The following is an 18,076-nucleotide window of genomic DNA, read 5'->3' as shown; positions in this document are numbered from 1 at the left end:
GAAAAGACGTTATGTTGTGAAGGAAAGAAAATGCAGGACCAAACTAATAAATATCAGCGGTCATCGAGCACCCGGTGTGATCAGCTGTTCAGTTAGCAACAGAATGATGTAACTGTCAGTGCACAGTCAAGGTAAACCTGTAGATGGCAGTAATGCAACACTGGATGCCAGCTGCCATAAAACCCAAAAGATGAAGAAAAAGAAGAAGACAAAGGTAAGCGTGCGCATGCGCACACGGACTTCCCCTGTCTTCTTGACTGCGCGAAGCAACCGATTTCAAGCACATTATTTGCAAGGGAATCCCCTCAAATTAAATAACTTCCCAGCCACAGAATGACCTGTTTTTTTTTTTAAGATATTACAGAAATAAACATGTATCACAATAACCAAATTTCAGAGAGAACTAAATTTCACCAATTTTATGAACTCGAAAGGTCATCTAGTTTTAATTTCCCTTATAAATCGGCATGTAGCTGGTGTGTGCAATGGAGGTGAAGAAAACGAGGAGGTCTGCATTTACTAAAGACAACTTGTCTATTTTGATGGATGATGTGGAACAGTATAAAGAAGCGCTGTTCATCAAATCCAAGAGCCACTCAGCAAATAAAAATAAGAAGCAGTTGTGGAAGTCCATCATTGTGAACCTCGGTGCTTCAAACACTCAGTCAAGGAGTGCAGAAGAAGTAAGGAAAAAGAGGCAGGACTTCTCCAGCCAAGCAAAGAGGAGGGGAGCAGAAGTGAGGAGAGAGAGGGAAAGGGTGACCGGTGATGGCATGTCCACTGTGGCTCCCCTGACCCAAGAGGAAGAACGGGTCTTCACAATACTGGGGCAAACAGCCACAGAGGGCATACCTGGAGGTATTGATGTCTGTGAGAAGGATGTATCTACATCATCACCTGCCTCCCCCTCTCCAGACCGCAGTACCTCCCCACCCCCCATGGCCCCGCTGCCTCCTCATCCCCTGGACCCTCTCGGCTGACCGCGTCCCAGGCTGCAGGCAGACAGAATCCAGCTGGCTGAGAGCGTCAGTGCAGCCGGGAGCTGCTCAGCATTGAGAAGGAGCAGCACCAGTTGCTCTGAGACCTGCATGACCAAAGGGAGTGGCACCATCAAGAGCGGATGGCCCTTAAATAGGCAAAACTAGACCTGCTGGCCAGACAAGTGGAGCTTTGGAGTGGGTTCGCTGGAGTGCAGCCATGGTCACTTCAACTGTTCTCCACAATGCCAAGTTGGCAATGTTTTGCTCTTATATACACAGTGTTACAGGTGCTGCAATTTGTCTCATTTATGATATTAAATTAGATAATCACTTTGCCTAGTAATGGAGTTAAATTTGATTAAAATGTGGCGATATCAATGTGACATTACGATATTTCATTTAATGCACATAATTCCATAACATATTGAAATATAGTCATAATGTTTTGCAAATATTTATGTAATAATTAACTCGATGTATTTGCAATGTACAAGAAAAATAATTGAATACGGGCAACATATTCAACAACAGTTTTCACCCATTGATTGTAAGAGTCCCTCAGAGGCACATGTGCATTTTGTGTATTCAACTGCAATCAAGATCTTAAAGCATATATGCAGAGCCATGGCCTCACTTTCATTGATAAATGCCTTGAGACCTCAAGAATGGCACAGGAATAGTTTTAAGTGTTAACAATAAATCTAATATAGTAATTTTTATGATTAAAGTGATTCATATAGGTAGTGGGCTGAGTGAATAACCTTGACGTCCGTAATGTCACAGCAGGAAGTCTATCGGTCTCCTCGCCATTTCCGCTGTACCAAAACACAGAGCTGACTGCAACTCCGATCCTCCATTTTGAGCTAATTTATCGCCATGCCACGTAGATGTGTTGCTGGCAGGTGCAGTAACATGACAGAAGGTGGATTTACATTGCATTCATGGCCCAAGAATGTTCAAAGTGCAAAGATTTGGACACGTTTTGCGAGAAGTTCACGGGCACATTGGGCGGCTATGAAGTGGTCTCTCCTCTGCTCTGCACATTTTACTGAGGACTCATACAAAACCTCTGATCTGTTGAGGAGCATTGGCTATAAGCCCATATTGAAAGAGGGTGCAGTATCAACAATTAAATAAAGCTACAAGAAAAGGAAAGGGTTTTTTTGTTTTTTTTAAGGAAAGTGAGTTCAGTTGCACCAGTTCTACCGGAGTGAGCTGAGGGTTGTTGGTAAAACCCGGGACGGGACGGGACATATCGCTCGGGCAGTGACCTCCCCGCGGTTGTTGCTAAAACTGGTGACATCCCGTTCCATCCTGGGTTTTAGTAATTGCCTGAGCCGAGCAGTAATGGCAGAGTAGTCAGTATGGAGAGAATGAGTGGACCAGCAGTCTTATTTCTAAACTGGATATTGCTGCCATCTCGCCCTTATGTGGAAGAAGCGAATGAACGGAGAACTGAGCGAACAACTGAAAATCAGATTGTTTCAAAACAATCGGCCACAAGATCGGCCTTCAAGAAGCAAGAACACAGATGGGTAAGCTCCGACTCTCATTTGGATAAAAAAACAAGAAAAACAACACGTTGTTTACCTGCATTTAGATTATTACATGTAACTTGTATTGTGTGTTTAATTTACCAGTATAAGATTATTGAATTTGCTTCAGAATGTGATTGTCTCAGTTCATCTGATTATTTAATTGCCTCTTACGTTTTCATCTCATCTCATTATCTCTAGCTGCTTTATCCTGTTCTACTTCCTTGTCTCCAGACCGCCAGATGGCGCAGTTTAGACTGTGTGAAACCCTTTGCGCTAGCCGCATCTCTTGCCGAGAATTTATACCCAAGTTGTCAACTCATGACATATGACGTGCCCTAAATGATAAAATAGTAGCACACACATCTATCATTGCCTTTCGCTTTCTCGACGTTGTCGAGATCAGACGTGGATGCAACACAGCTATCTTATGGAGTTGTCTCCAACAGCTGGCTCCACAGTTTTACCCTTCGGATCGGATTGAATATATCATCATCAGTGGATTCCAGTTTAGAAAAGCTAGTCTTAGAAGAAGGTGAGTTATCTTTGCTGTGCAGACCCACCACACTGGTCTAGCACACTGACTAGCATTCGCAGCTAGGTACAGTCCGATGCCCACACCCCGGCATTGGAACACCATACCATAATCACCTCACACTCTTGTCTGAACGTGTGCTAGCGCCCAGCCCCCGGCGCAATACATTTTCTTAAACCATAACCGACGCCATCCCCGGCTCGGCATCGAGAGGTAAGTTCAGTTGCGTGGTGACAGACCTCTCCACCAGTCTAGCACAATCAATAGCGTGCTAGCGCCCAGTCCCCGGTGCAGCAGCGCAATAGTGAAACGACCACTACCTGTCCCCATTCCCCGGCACAGTGTAGCGAAGCAATAAATAAAGAGCACCTGTTTACCCATGCCTTTTTTCCGCTTCACAAGTGCAAGGTGCTCAGCCCCCAGCACCAAAACATTTGTATGGCCTCAAGCTTACAGTGAATCAGATTGGATTACAGCACTGTTAACAAGCAGTTCTCTTGTGTGTTCTCTCCATGACATGTAACGTTAACTGATTGTGTGTTAATAGGCTACAATAATTAATACAATAACATTAACACAATTGGTAAGTATGGCCTGGTGTGTTCTGTGTGGTACACCCATGGAAGTGGAAGATCCACATGATCGCTGCCCCAGCTGCCTGGGAATTAATCATGTCAGAGAGGCTATGACTGATCCATGTGTGCATTGTAGCCTGCTCTCCATACAACAATGGCAGGCACGATTAGCAGGCATTGAGGGAAAAGAGGACTGCCTTCTCTCTTCTCCTCCAGCTCAGGAGCACGCAGGTAAGCACCCAGTGGCTACGCGCCCAGTGGCTTCGCATGCTCCCCCAAAAGTGAAAAAGCTCAAACGTTCACAGGAGCTGACACACAGGATAGATCAATTGACAGAGAGCGTTGCACAGATAAGAGAGATGCTGATTAGTATACATTCACAACATGCATCACAGCCTGGCTCTCAGACAGAGGATGAGGCCCCTCTGCCTGCTTCACAGCCAATCCTGCCTCCATCTCCCCTACACAGAGAGGAGGATACGATTTCTCTTGCTGCCACAGATAGCTTGTTTCCTTTGGGCAGAGATTTTTCATCCCCAGATGACCATGTTGCCTTCCACTCTCCTGCTACAGAGAGTGGCAAGGAGTCAGAGGACAAGCCAGAATCATCAGTGGTCAATGCCACTCTAGCAGGAACCATTTGAATGGCCCTGGCAAAGCTTAACATGGAACCTCTTCCTCAGAGTCTGGTGCAGACAAACCGTCTTTGCCGCTTATCCACACACAGCAATGATCTCTTTGTCCCTCACTGTGAGGACTTTGTTAAGATGTTTACTGAGGCACTAAAGGAGGCAAATACCAGCAGAATGGACCGTCCCACTAGACTGTTGGCTTCCATGGCAAACCCAGGCTCTGCAGGCCTGGGCCCCATGCCACCGGTGGAGTCGGTGGTGCTGTCACTGGTTGCCCCACCTGATGAAGCCCTTCGTGCTGACCCACGGTGCCCTAGCCCAAAGTGCAGATGTACTGACAATTTGGTGTGTAGAGCTTATAACACTCAGGCTACAATGGGGTGGGTCCTGAATACCATGGCCCATCTACTACTTGCTTTGCAGACAACCCTACAGCCAACCTCAGATGCGGCTGCCTCTGAGTTGATAGACACTGCTCTTCAGGGCGTGGGGGCAATGACTAAGCAGTGTGGTAAGTCTATGGGACTGCTACTCCAAGCCCGCAGGCAGATCTGGGTAGCACAGTCCCCTCTTCCTGATGCAGCTATGGTAGGAATGTCTTGTGCCAACTACCCTTGGCCCCTGGGTAGGTGTTTGGCCCAGCAGCGCAAGAGGCTCTAAACCACTGCCAACTTGCTTCTGAAACACGCTCCCAACATGTGAAACTGAGACCTGCTTTCAGATGACCTCAGGCATTGCTACCACCTACCTTTCGTGGCGCCCCTTCCTACTGCCGCCATACAGCAGCAGCCTTCCAGCAGCCTCAGCGGAGGCAAACAGAACATGGTTTTCCCCAGCGCGGAACACGTGGCATACCCCCTACCTCTTTTCCAAGGGCGACTCACAGCCCTCCCCCCAAAGCTGCACACCGCCCACAGTCACGAGACTGATGGTGCGCTGCCGGCGGCAGGGCATTTTATTCCTCAACAGCTGGAGTACTGGGGCTCAACAATGCCAAACCTGTGGGTCCTGAACACCCTCAAAGGTGGCTATCACCTTCAATTTTGCCGCCGGCCTCCTCTAAACTTAGGGCTACGTGTCACGCGTGCTCAAAGCCCGGAAACACGTTCTGCCCTACTATCGGAAACTCAGTCCCTCTTAAACAAAGATGCCATAGAAGAAATAGACGCCCAGACACGTCGGGGTGTGTTCTCCACCTACTTCGTCGTACCCAAGAAAGAAGGCGGGCTCCGGCCAATACTAGACCTACGCCATCTAAACACTTACCTCAAGCAGCTGACCTTTTGTATGCTGCATACTTTGGACGTGCTCCACTCAGTGGAGTTGGGAGACTGGTTCATTACAGTGGATCTACGAGACCCGTATTTTCACGTACCCATTCATCCTCAGCACTGTCTCTTCCTTCGTTTCCATTTCAAAGGTCGCTTGTTCCAGTTCAAGGTGCTTCCTTTTGGGCTATCACTGGCCCCCCAGGTCTTTACCAGGTGCATGCGCGAGGCCCTGTCTCCATTACATCGCCAGGGCATCTGCGTCCTACCCTATCTGGACGACTGGCTGCTTTGTGCATGGTCCCCAGAGCACGCACGTGCGAATGCTCAGATACTACTCAATCATGTTTCAGCTCTCGGTTTGACGGTGAACTTCGAGAAGAGCACACTGGAACCGACTCAGACCATCGACTTCATAGGCATTCACCTGAATGCAATCGTGCCTGACTCAGGGAAGAATTCGCAACATACTGGGGCTGGCCACACGAGTCCGGTCAAGTCAGACCGTCCGCTATGGCCTGCTGCTGTGTCTTGCAGGCATGTTGGCGGCTGCAACACCTGTTATTACATTAGGCAGGCTTCATCTCCGGCTGTTCCAATCATGGCTGAGGGCCAAGAGACTCTCAACTCAGACCCAAAAGCGTGTGCTGGTGTCGATGACACCAAAGGGCATTGCCTCCCTGAAGCAGTGGGCACTGAGATCTTTTCTTCTGAGGGGAGTCACACTGGGACCACCCCCAGCTCAGAGGGAGGTCATCACCATGGATGGCAGTCAACACGGCTGGGGCAGAGTGTGGAATCACCAGGGGATTCATGGTGTGTGGCAGGACAGGTTCCGGTCCTGCCACATAAACTACCTGGAACTGTGGGCTGTCTGGCTGATGCTACAGCACTTCAGAGGACAGCTGGAATGCAAACATGTCCTTATTTGGTCGGACAACACTCCAGCAGTATATCACATCAACCACCGGGGGGGACGAGGTCCTCCTTGCTGAACACCCTAACCAGGCAGATCTGGCTGTGGGTGGATGCACACCTGCTATCTCTGAGGGCGATACATGTGCCCAGGAAGAAGAATTGTGTCGCGGACACTCTCGGGGCGGGCCCCTCATGGGGGAGTGGCGCCTGAATGAGGAGGTAGTTCAGATGATTTGGAAAACATACAGACAAGCGGAGGTGGACCTATTTGCCACCAGAGAGACAACCCACTGTCCAAAGTGGTTCTCACTGCGGGGTGAGCCTGGGTCCCTGGGGCAGGATGCGTTGGCCCATCAGTGGCCAAACCTGAGGCTGTATGCATTTCCTCCGTTCCCACTGTGGCAGATACTAGAGCGCATATGGACGACCAACCAGCCTGTGCTTCTGGTCATGCCATACCGTGTATACAGTCCCTGGTTTTATCTTCTGAAAGCACTGTTGACAGGTCCACCCAGCCCTCTACCAGTCAAGACAGACTTGCTGACCAGTTGAATGGCAGTCTGTGGCACAGACACCCTCAGAGACTGAAGCTCTGGGTCTGGCCCTTGGGGGCTCATCCGGCATCCTGGAATGTTCACAGGGGGTCAGGAACACTCTTCTAAATGCTTGTTCTCCATCTACACGCCTGTTGTATAGTGGCAGATGGAAATATTATTCAGCATGGTGTTCTGAATGCAGTATTGACCCAGTGGCAAGTACTTTGAAGAACATTTTGGAATTTCTGCAGGGCCTTTTGGAGGCTGGTTGGTCTGCATCGACCCTGAGAGGATATGTGGCTACGATGTCAGCCTACAGGGGTCCAGTTGATGGGCACCCTGTCGGGGTGCATAAGATGATTGTGACCTTCCTGAAAGGTGCAAAACGTTTGAATCCACCTCGCAAATGCATCGTACCTCAGTGGGACCTCCATATTGTGTTGAACAGTCTCTGTAGCCCTCCATACAAACCTCTGGGGAGTGCTGACATTAAGTGGCTTTCAATGAAGACTGCTTTCCTGATTGTAGTGGCCTCAGTGAAAAGGGTAAGTGAGCTGCAAGCACTCTCCGTCAGCCCACTGTGTCTGCAGTGGGGGCCAGAGATCTCACGAGTAACATTGTGGCCAAACCCTACTTTTCTACCTAAAGTGTTGGGTCCATTTTTTGTTAACAGGCCTCTTTGTTAACATTCCTTCTTTGGATCCTTCAGATAATACACTGAACATGGACCTTTGTCCTGTTAGGGCACTTAGGCAGTATGTGACAGCCACAGCAGACTAGCGAACCACTGACCAATTGTTTGTGTGCTTCAATGACAGATGTAAAGGAGCGGCTTTGTCTAAGGATAGGTTGGCTCATTGGATTACAGACACTATATCTTACGCTTATTCTTCTACAGGCCATGACATGCTGACGGCAGTGAAATGTCACTCCAGTCGTTCTGTGTCTACCTCTTGGGCTGCCCTGAAGGGTGTGAGTCTATTGGATATTTGTTCGGCCGCAACCTGGACGTCGGCCTGCACATTTTCCAGGTTCTACAGGATAAATGTTGCTATGTTGCAGGCTGTGTTTAGCGCTGCTCCATCTGTTCATTAGCTGTGGACAACAGCAGTTCCTTTCATGGGAGGTGTGAGCTTTACAGCCTCCACCAGTTCTTGATTGCTACAAATGCAATAATAGAAGTGTAACTAATCTGACTTGTTCAATAAAGTGAAGTCAGTAACATAACACTAGTCTGTGGTGTTTTTTCCTTTGTTATGTCTTATGTATTAGTTGGGCCCTCGTGACAGCTTGGACATAAGTCTTCCACACAGTCTAAACTGCGCCATCTGGCAGTCTGGAGACAAGGAAGTAGAACGCTGGTTACGTAGGTAACCGTGGTTCTACGACTGGTGGAAGACCGCCAGATAGACCAGTCACTCGGGACTCTGGTTCTGGCGAGAAAGCGAAAGGCAATGATAGATGTGCGTGCTACTACATTTAGGGCACGTCATACGTCACGAGTTGACAACTTGGGTATAAATTCTTGGCAAGAGATGCGGCTTGCGCAAGGGGTTTCACACAGCCTGAACTGCGCCATCTGCCGGTCTTCCACCAGTCGTAGAACCACAGTTACCTACATAACCAGCGTTCTACAGGGTCATAGGCAAGCTGGAGCCTATCCCAGCTGACTCCGGGCGAAAGGCGGGGTACACCCTGGACAAGTCGCCAGGTCATCACAGGACTGACACATAGACACAGACAATCATTCACACTCATGTTCACACCTACGGTCAATTTAGAGTCACCAGTTAACCTAACCTGCGTGTCTTTGGACTGTGGGGGAAACTGGAGCACCCGGAGGAAACCCACGCGGACACGGGGAGAACATGCAAACTCCGCACAGAAAGGCCCTCGCCGGCCACGGGGCTCAAACCCGGACCTTCTTGCTGTGAGGCAACAGCGCTAACCACTACACCACCGTGCCGCCCCCCCCTTTTACGTTTTATCAGTGAAAATGCATGCATGTACATATGTATGTTGCATAAGTTATAACACCTATCCTGTTTTAATGAGAGTCAACCCACAATCAATGAAGTCAAATCAGTCTTAGTTGAGCAAGTCGGTAACAGAATTTCTTACTTTCACCATAAATTTTTATTGATAGGACTTTGGTCTATAGCTGTAAAAGGCCTCGGCCTTAAAACCGGTTACCACAGTGATATCACGCACTCAGGGCTGGCTGGCTCAGCAGGGCAGCTCAAATGCCAACTTTGCAGTCGATTTTAACTCTCAAAAAAATATTTTTTTTTTATTCCCATTTATGCAGCATACAAGAGTCAAGGATGGAGATACTATCCACTCAGAAATTTATTTTAAAATCAAGGTTCTGCGTATCTCCTTTAAAGAAATTCTTTGCTGTGAAAGAGTGATCCAAGGCCATCGTAACTTGAGCGCGAACTAAAGTACTGCTTTGGCAATGACTGGGTTCGGGAAAACCACATGAGCTTAAAGATGGCAGTTAAAGATGCTCTTCACGTTAAAAGATTTTTGGGAAACTTCTGATCTGCCATTTTACCTATGAGACTTCTCAAAGGCACACTTTCTATAGGCAGTGTATAAAACATTTTACTGATTAAGCACAGTCCAACCTCACAGTGTTCACATAACAGTGTTTTTAACTTGCCTATGGTCCTTAACAGCAGGTGTGCAGCAAACATATACGCTTTAATACAGACAAAGCTTATGAACAAATTATAATCATTATATCATTAATAATTCCAGAATGAAAATTGTGTCATCTTTATTCTTTATCACTGAAGAATTCTTTAGTACTTTGGTATCTGGCCCATGTATACAGATGTAAATTTAAATTTAAAATAGTGATACATTAAATTAACTGTATCATATGATGGGGTGGGGCGGCACGGTGGTGTAGTGGTTAGCGCTGTCGCCTCACAGCAAGAAGGTCCTGGGTTCGAGCCCCGTGGCCGGCGAGGGCCTTTCTGTGTGGAGTTTGCATGTTCTCCCCGTGTCCGCGTGGGTTTCCTCCGGGTGCTCCGGTTTCCCCCACAGTCCAAAGACATGCAGGTTAGGTTAACTGGTGACTCTAAATTGACCGTAGGTGTGAATGTGAGTGTGAATGGTTGTCTGTGTCTATGTGTCAGCCCTGTGATGACCTGGCGACTTGTCCAGGGTGTACCCCGCCTTTCGCCCGTAGTCAGCTGGGATAGGCTCCAGCTTGCCTGCGACCCTGTAGAAGGATAAAGCGGCTAGAGATAATGTGATGTGTGTGATATGATGGGGTGGCACGGTGGTGTAGTGGTTAGCAATGTCGCCTCACAGCAAGAAGGTCCAGGTTCGAGCCCCGTGGCTGACGAGGGCCTTTCTGTGCGGAGTTTGCATGTTCTCCCCGTGTCCACGTGGGTTTCCTCCGGGTGCTCCGGTTTCCCCCACAGTCCAAAGACATGCAGGTTCGGTTAACTGGTGACTCTAAATTGACCGTAGGTGTGAGTGTGAATGGTTGTCTGTGTCTATGTGTCAGGCCTGTGATGACCTGGCGACTTGTCCAGGGTGTACCCCGCCTTTCGCCCGTAGTCAGCTGGGATAGGCTCCAGCTTGCCTGCGACCCTGTAGAACAGGATAAAGCGGCTAGAGATAATGAGATGAGATGAGATTTGAATATATGCCCTCTATGTGTTTCACTGCGCCCCTCAAGTGCTCCTAAAATCTTAATGTAGAGCTGTGCTTCATTTAGTCATTTAATATCTGAAATATAATCAATATCACATATTTATCTTAATTACAGTACAAATCCTGCATTGCTGTGGTCCAGTCACAGACATGTATTGCATGCTTAAGCCTGCTGCCAAAATGTCTTCCAAATGGAACCAGTTCCAGGATAATTATCACAACCAGGGACAGGAACCCTATGGTTCACAATTTGATTTTTTTGTGATTAGCCGTACCAGGGGACAAGAGGATGCCACTGTTCAAATGTTTAATTTACAATTCACAACAGTTGTATGGGTGAATTCAGACCCAAGTCAACTATTTTAAGGCTTCCCTCTGGGTTTTCATATGACTTATTGGGAAGGTTAGAGGGAACATATGCCAAGTCAGCTGTGCGTCTGACAGGCTGTGACCCTGAAATCGGTTTCTCTTCAGTACTGCCAGAGTAGAGAATGCCGTGTGCCAGGTCTCTGCTGTGCCAAGCCAAAGAATAATAATACTCTGTATTTAAACTTTAGAGGAAAAGCCATTCTATACAAATGAATTGCCCACTACTCTTGGTGTGTGTGCGTGCGTGTTCACTGCTTCAGATGGGTTAAATGCAGAGGATGAATTTCACTGTGCTTGAGTGTGTATGTGACAAATAAAGGCTTCTTCTTCAAATGAATTTGCTGATGCAAAACCTGACAGGAAAGTATTGTTTTTGCTAAAGGATTTTTAATGCTATGTTGATTTACTTGTTCATGATAATTGAACTTGATTTTTCTCTGTAATAATTCTGCTATTGAGTTTTTCTTCATATGGCACTGGCATAAATCACTCAAATAAAAATAGTAACAGCAATTGCTGTGCAGTACATGTTGTAGTACCTTTAATGAAATCATGAAATCAGTCAATACTGGCTCTAAAAAGATTCTTAAAAGAATCAACAAATTTAAATTGTTGTAGCCTTAAAAAAAACTAAATTATATATATATATATATATATATATATATATATATATATATATATATATATATATATACTGGATATGAGCAATCGCGCACTCTGATTGTCTACTCTACTACTAGGCTATCAGCTCATATACCGTGAGTAGAGAAAAACAAAATGGCAGAGCATTTTGCTGAACCAGCCGAGGATGAAATAAAAACTCTACTCCAAAACAAAACCCCAAAAATACAAAAAAGCAACAAATTATGGAATAAAAGTATTTGATGGTAAGAAGATATATTTTTTATTTTTCAAGAATTATTATTATACTGTTTTTCATAAATTGATCCTGTCATTTTGTCGGTTTGTTTACATAATTCATCTTTAAACATTAAAGTTTTGTTGAATTTTTTGAGACTGGTTCAAAAGCTCAAAGAAGTTTGAAAATTACATAACTGAGATGTCCAAGGAAGAATTAAACAAATGTCTAAAGCTATTCTATACCTCGACACGACAGCAAGATGACACTTTCTGCAAAAAAAGAACACTAAAGTCAATTTGTGCAGCCATCGATAGGTTTTTAAGAAGTCTGCCTAAGCAGAAATTATTTCATCAGATGTTTTGTATAAAGTTTTTATTTATCAAATTTGCAATAAATAAAAATACAAATGCTCTGTTTCTCAAAATCCAGTGAATGTGGATATAATTAAAAAATATATATATTCCACTCAATATAGCCAACTCGGTGCTCCGTGCCTTGTCAGCTATCAGCTCATGTATGACTTGATTTTGTGGAATAACTGTTAAATATATTCAGTGTATATTCAAGATATATAAATGTTCCTCAAAAATATTAAGAAATCTTGACTTTTGAAAATACGCCTGCTTTTCCTGATAAATATATTAATAACTTAAGCAAATCCATTAATTAAGTGTTCTGTTGTCTTTGACATGCACACACAATGATTCACTGGGGTTGCAGCTGCAGACCATTTTTTAAATCTGATTAAATATTGCTCATGGCAAATTGTCTGGTGTCCTTCCTAGAAGATTGTATAGCCTGGTACAGCAGTGGTCTCTATGTGATACAAACAAGCCCTTGGGAGTGACACTGTCATCCCAGTAAGATTTTAAAAACACGACCCCATTCAGTAAAGACCACTATTTGCCGCAATGCGCATTTGTATGGGTTTGTGCTGCTCTTAGGCGCTGTTGTGTGAAACATTTGATTTTGCTTTCTGTACAACACATTTCACAACTGTTGCCTAGCTAATGATCTCAGGAACTCTTGAGTGAGTTTCTGCCAGACACAGAGTCTGCAGCCTCCAAAAGAACATGATCTGCTCTGATAGTGGCTACACCCCCATATGAGGATTTTAGATGTAAAAATTGTGTATAGAATTGTGTTTAGACTTATTTTCAGTGTGTCATCATAATTTCTTTGTGTGTTTGGATGCCTAGCTAAGCCTCAGTGGGTGCAGACCATGCATGACAGTGCCTTATCCATTGATGAAAGACTATTTTGGGAATGTAAAGCCAGTGGAAAACCCAAGCCCTCATACAGCTGGCTAAAGAATGGAGAACTACTTAACACAGAGGTAAAGTAACAAGTAAATGTTGCGATGTTATTTATGACCAAAAAGCATGTTTGATTCTATGATGAAAATATATTTGTTACATAACAATCGTGTTATTCTTTAATTGCTATTTGGTTGATTGTTCTCCAGTCGTTAATTAAATTATGTACCCTACATGTTAACAAAAATTCAGGCTGAGCACTGTATATTTATGGAGGTAGCTACACTGGGTGGTGGATTTCAGCATTTGGAGTCCATCGTTATATCAAAGGCCAATTAATACAAGACAAGCTTCTGAAGCAATTTGGACAAGCATCACACATACACACATACACACACACATCCATTTTTTAAAAAGCTTTCAAACCCCAAGATCTCGGTCTCACATGTCTCTCCTATGTGCTTTATTCATTATCCCACAGGTTTATTCACTGTTTCTGTTGTTAATACAGCTGGCCCACTTTTCACTGTCTCCATTCAACATGTTTTATGGACGCTGTTATATGTTCAGCCATTAGCTTTCTTTAAAAATAAAATCAGCATTCTGTCATGATGGTGGTGAGGACAGAATGTATGCAGTATGGACTGATATTCACGATATGTTTATACGATGCAGCCAGTGTGAATTCTACAGTGCTGTGAAAAAGTACTCCCCACCACCACCACCCCCCGGCTGATTTCTTCCATTTTTGCTTATTTGTCACATTTAAATGTTTTAGGTCATCCAACTAAGTCTAATATAAGATAAAGATGATGTAAGTAAACACAAAATGCAGCTTCTAAATGATCACTCCATTTATTAAAAGTAAAGTGTTAATCAAAACCTGTATCACCCATGTGAAAAAATAATTGCCCCCTTAAACCTAATAACTGGTTGGGCCACCCTTGTCAGCAACAACTGCAATTAAACATTTGTGATCACTTGCAGTGAGTCTTTTACATCACTGTGGAGAAATTTTTGCCCACTCTTCTTGGCAGAATTGTTTCAATTCAGCAATATTGGAGGGTTTTCGAGCATGAACTGCCCATTTAAGGTATTGCCACAGTATCTCAACTGGATTCAAGTCAGGACTTTGACTGGGCCACTCCAAAACCTTAATTTTATTTCTATGTGGCTGTGCTCTCACAGCTACATCAGACTTGTCCTCTTTCCCGTTGTTGTTTTGTTGAAGAGTTGAGGAAGTGGATTCAGAGAGTCTGAGTATCAGACTATAAACCTTTTAATTTCACAAATTGTCTCATCTCATCTCATTATCTCTAGCCACTTTATCCTGTTCTACAGGGTCGCAGGCAAGCTGGAGCCTATCCCAGCTGACTACGGGCGAAAGGCGGGGTACACCCTGGACAAGTCGCCAGGTCATCACAGGGCTGACACATAGACACAGACAACCATTCACACTCACATTCACACCTACGGTCAATTTAGAGTCACCAGTTAACCTAACCTGCATGTCTTTGGACTGTGGGGGAAACCGGAGCACCCGGAGGAAACCCACGCGGACACGGGGAGAACATGCAAACTCTGCACAGAAAGGCCCTCGCCGGCCACGGGGCTCGAACCCGGACCTTCTTGCTGTGAGGCAACAGCGCTAACCACTACACCACCGTGCCGCCTTCACAAATTGTATCATTGTTAATATCTACACCAGCTAATTTTATCAGCTGAACATGTCTATGTATTTATAATGAAGTTGGTCACTTATAATGAAATTTTGTCAATATTCCAAACCTCTAGTATAGTTGAGTGAGGGATGGTCAATTGTTTGTTCGGCCAAGCACCAATAAAGTTGGATGATGGGCATGATCAATGATTAAATTGACTGGGACCTGAACAGCTGTGATGGATATTTATAGCCCTAACTATAGCATAATACTGTTAGTGACACATGAAGAATACATCATAGACTATTGAAATACTGCCAGCTATTCCACACCTTCCTCTGGCAGTATGCTGCCTCAGTGAGGAGTGAAGAAGAGCCTAGTAGAGCCTGCTGGGGAGAAAATTAAGCTACTTCGCTTTGTTGCAGTGGCAAGAGCAGAAGCGGGCAGAAGATTCCACAGATCAGTCCCAAGGAACAAGAGTGGGTGCCTTATCACATTGAAACACAGATTAGACATGCTGGCAGTGGGCATGGACCAAATGCAAAAGTTGTTAGCAGCTGTTAGGGTTGCTAACAGCCCACTTTGGCAGGGACTGCTGGTAGCTCACCATCAAAACAGTATGAAGGTTGAAATGTACAATCGGAGCACAGCCCAACAGCAGTACTGAATATGCTTCAGAATGTTTTTCAGACTGGTGTTAAGACTGCCTTGGCAAAATTAAAACTGGATCAAACTCAATACAAAGACTGGCTAAAGGCCTAATTCATTCTGTAGCACATTTGCTCAAGCAAGTGACTGGGCTTTTCCTGGTGTAATGATTTCATTAATAAGCACTTATGAGCATTGAAGAGCAGACTGAAGCTGTGACTTGATTAAAGGGCAGACATACTGTTTGCAGGAAAGGATTTAGAAACCAAGGCTGAGGATACATGCCTCTGATAGAAGCTATCTGCCTCATTAGTAGTACAGGCTGTTGACACCTTGTGAGAAAAGTGAGTGTAAGTTGTATCTCCAATGCACTGCTCCTGAAACTTAAGGAAAAAATGCCTGCAGCAAAGGATACAATTGGCTCAGAGAGCTTACAGGCAACAACAGAAGCTTGCAGAAGATCACTGGGGCTGTTAACACAGATGAGGAGACAAGTTTGGTTGACTCAAATACCATTGTCTGAGCTTGGCAGAGGTCTTTGGTGCACAGACCCAGGAGGAGTGAACTTATCATGCACGAGCTGAGACAAAAATAAAACACATGAAACAACAGATCAAAATAAATGAAAAACAAAACTCAACATAAGCATATCAATGTACTTGACATGAGAACTTTGTGCCTATTATTGCATCATTTTCAGGAACCCCAAAAAGGGCTGCACAAAATAATGCAGACACACAATATCATGGTGGTATTTTACATCAACCACACAAAATCGCAAATGATTTTGAAGTGGGCAGATAAGTTCTGGATATGGACAGATGCACACCTTCTGGCATTGAGAACTGCATAACCACTGGGCCGATTATAATCAAACATTCAATGTGCTGTCACATAGCAAGCTTATGCCCGTGGAAAGACAAATCACAAGAAGGTTGTTCAGTTTATTTGGAAGACCTACAGAAGACAAGTCGTCAATTTGTTTATGTACAGACAACTCCCTGTTCAATGTGAATTCTTATGCCAATATGCATTGTCTTGTGATTGGCTAATCCTATATCTCTAGGCTTTCACATCACTCTGGATGTCATGGCTCTGGACACCACTGCAGGGCATTCAGACATTACCTACCGTGGCCAAACCCAACATCCCTGCCAAGATATTGATGCCACAGTATATCAGTAAATATATCAACCTGTCTGCTCTTACAGATGAAAATGTGCCCAGTGTGTCCAGTGAAGGCTATCAAAGTGCATTGTGGAAGTGAATGCCAGCTGGTGTGTCACTGACCAGCTGTTTTTGTGCTTTGGGGAGCACCATTAGGAGGGATGTGCTGTCTAAAGACAGCTTAGCCCCTTGGGTAAGGGAAGTGAGTGTGCAAACATACATGAAGACTTACCTTCTTCCATTAAATGCCACTTGACGCACAGTGTGCACTACTTTCTGGCCAGCACTTCCAGATATTTGTGAAGTAGCAACATGGAGTTATGAACCCTCATAGCAGTTACATGGTCTCCACTAATTTTGAAAGAAAACACCCAGGCAGTCCTCCATATTGTATATATACACAGTGCCCTCCAGGATTATGGTAAATATTAGTAAAAAGGGTTAGAAAACATCCACCTTTTGGAAAAGGAGCATTATCTCACACTGAAGAAAATGAGAAAAATCCAACCTTTATTTGAAATAAATTTATTCAGAGAAGACAAATCCCTCATCAAGATTTTCAGCAAAAACACATGTGCCACTATTATTGGCACTCCTGTATTTAATACTTTGTACACCCTCCCTTTGCCAGTAAAACAGCATTGAGTCTCTCCTATAACACTTTATAAGGTTGGAGATACAGAGAAGGGCATCGGAGACCATTCCTCTGAACACAATCTCTCCAGATCATTCAGGGTCCTCAGCTCTCTCTTGTGCTCTCTCCTCTTCAGCTCACCCCTCAAGTTTTCAATGGGGTTCAGGTCAGGGGACTGAGATAGCCATGGGAGAATCTTGATTTTGTGGTCAGATAACCATTTTTGTGTTGATTTGGACATATGCTTTGGATCACTGTGCTGCTGGAAGATCCAGTGACGACCCAGTTTTAGTTTCCTGGCAGAGGCAGCCAGATTCAGATTTAAAATGTCCTAGTATTTCATGGCGTCCATGATGCCATGTACCCTAACAAGGTTTTCAGGGCTTTTGGAGGAAAAATAGCCCCCAAACATCACAGAACTCCCACCATATTTTACAGTTGGTATCAGGTTCTTTTCATGATAGCAATCCTTCTTTTTACACCAAACACATACTTTGAGTGTTTATTGCCAAACAGCTCCACTATTGTTACATCAGACCATAGAACATGGTTATAGACAAAGTTGTAGTAGCGTTTCACAAACTTCAGGTGCTTACATTTGTGGTTAACTGACAGAAAAGGCTTTTTTCTGGCATACCTTCCACATAATCCTTTGGCATGGAGGTGGTGTCTGATGGTGGCTTTGGAGACTTGGAAACCCCAATATTTTACTTTTTCTTCTAATCCACCAACAGTGAGGCTTGGATTTTATTTATTTATTTATTTATTTATTTATTTATTTATTTATTTATTTATTGTCTCTCTTACCCTCCTCCTTACTGTATGTAG

The 18,076-nt window shown here is 44.6% G+C and overlaps 1 protein-coding gene across 1 annotated transcript in view; it reads left to right on the top strand.

Moving 5' to 3' along the window:
• cntn3a.2 (contactin 3a, tandem duplicate 2) overlaps nt 1–18,076 on the top strand; it is a 145,682-nt gene that overhangs the window by 80,465 nt on the left and 47,141 nt on the right. Inside the window, exon 9 of the mRNA XM_060937972.1 lies at nt 13,082–13,218. Coding sequence (XP_060793955.1) covers nt 13,082–13,218 — 137 coding nt within the window. The remainder of the gene's footprint in view (nt 1–13,081; nt 13,219–18,076) is intronic.

This window comes from Neoarius graeffei, chromosome 13 (assembly GCF_027579695.1).
Source record: "Neoarius graeffei isolate fNeoGra1 chromosome 13, fNeoGra1.pri, whole genome shotgun sequence".
NCBI classification, from domain to species: Eukaryota; Metazoa; Chordata; class Actinopteri; order Siluriformes; family Ariidae; genus Neoarius; species Neoarius graeffei.
Note: the sequence above shows the minus strand (reverse complement) of the source record. Positions and strands in the feature narration are given on the sequence as shown.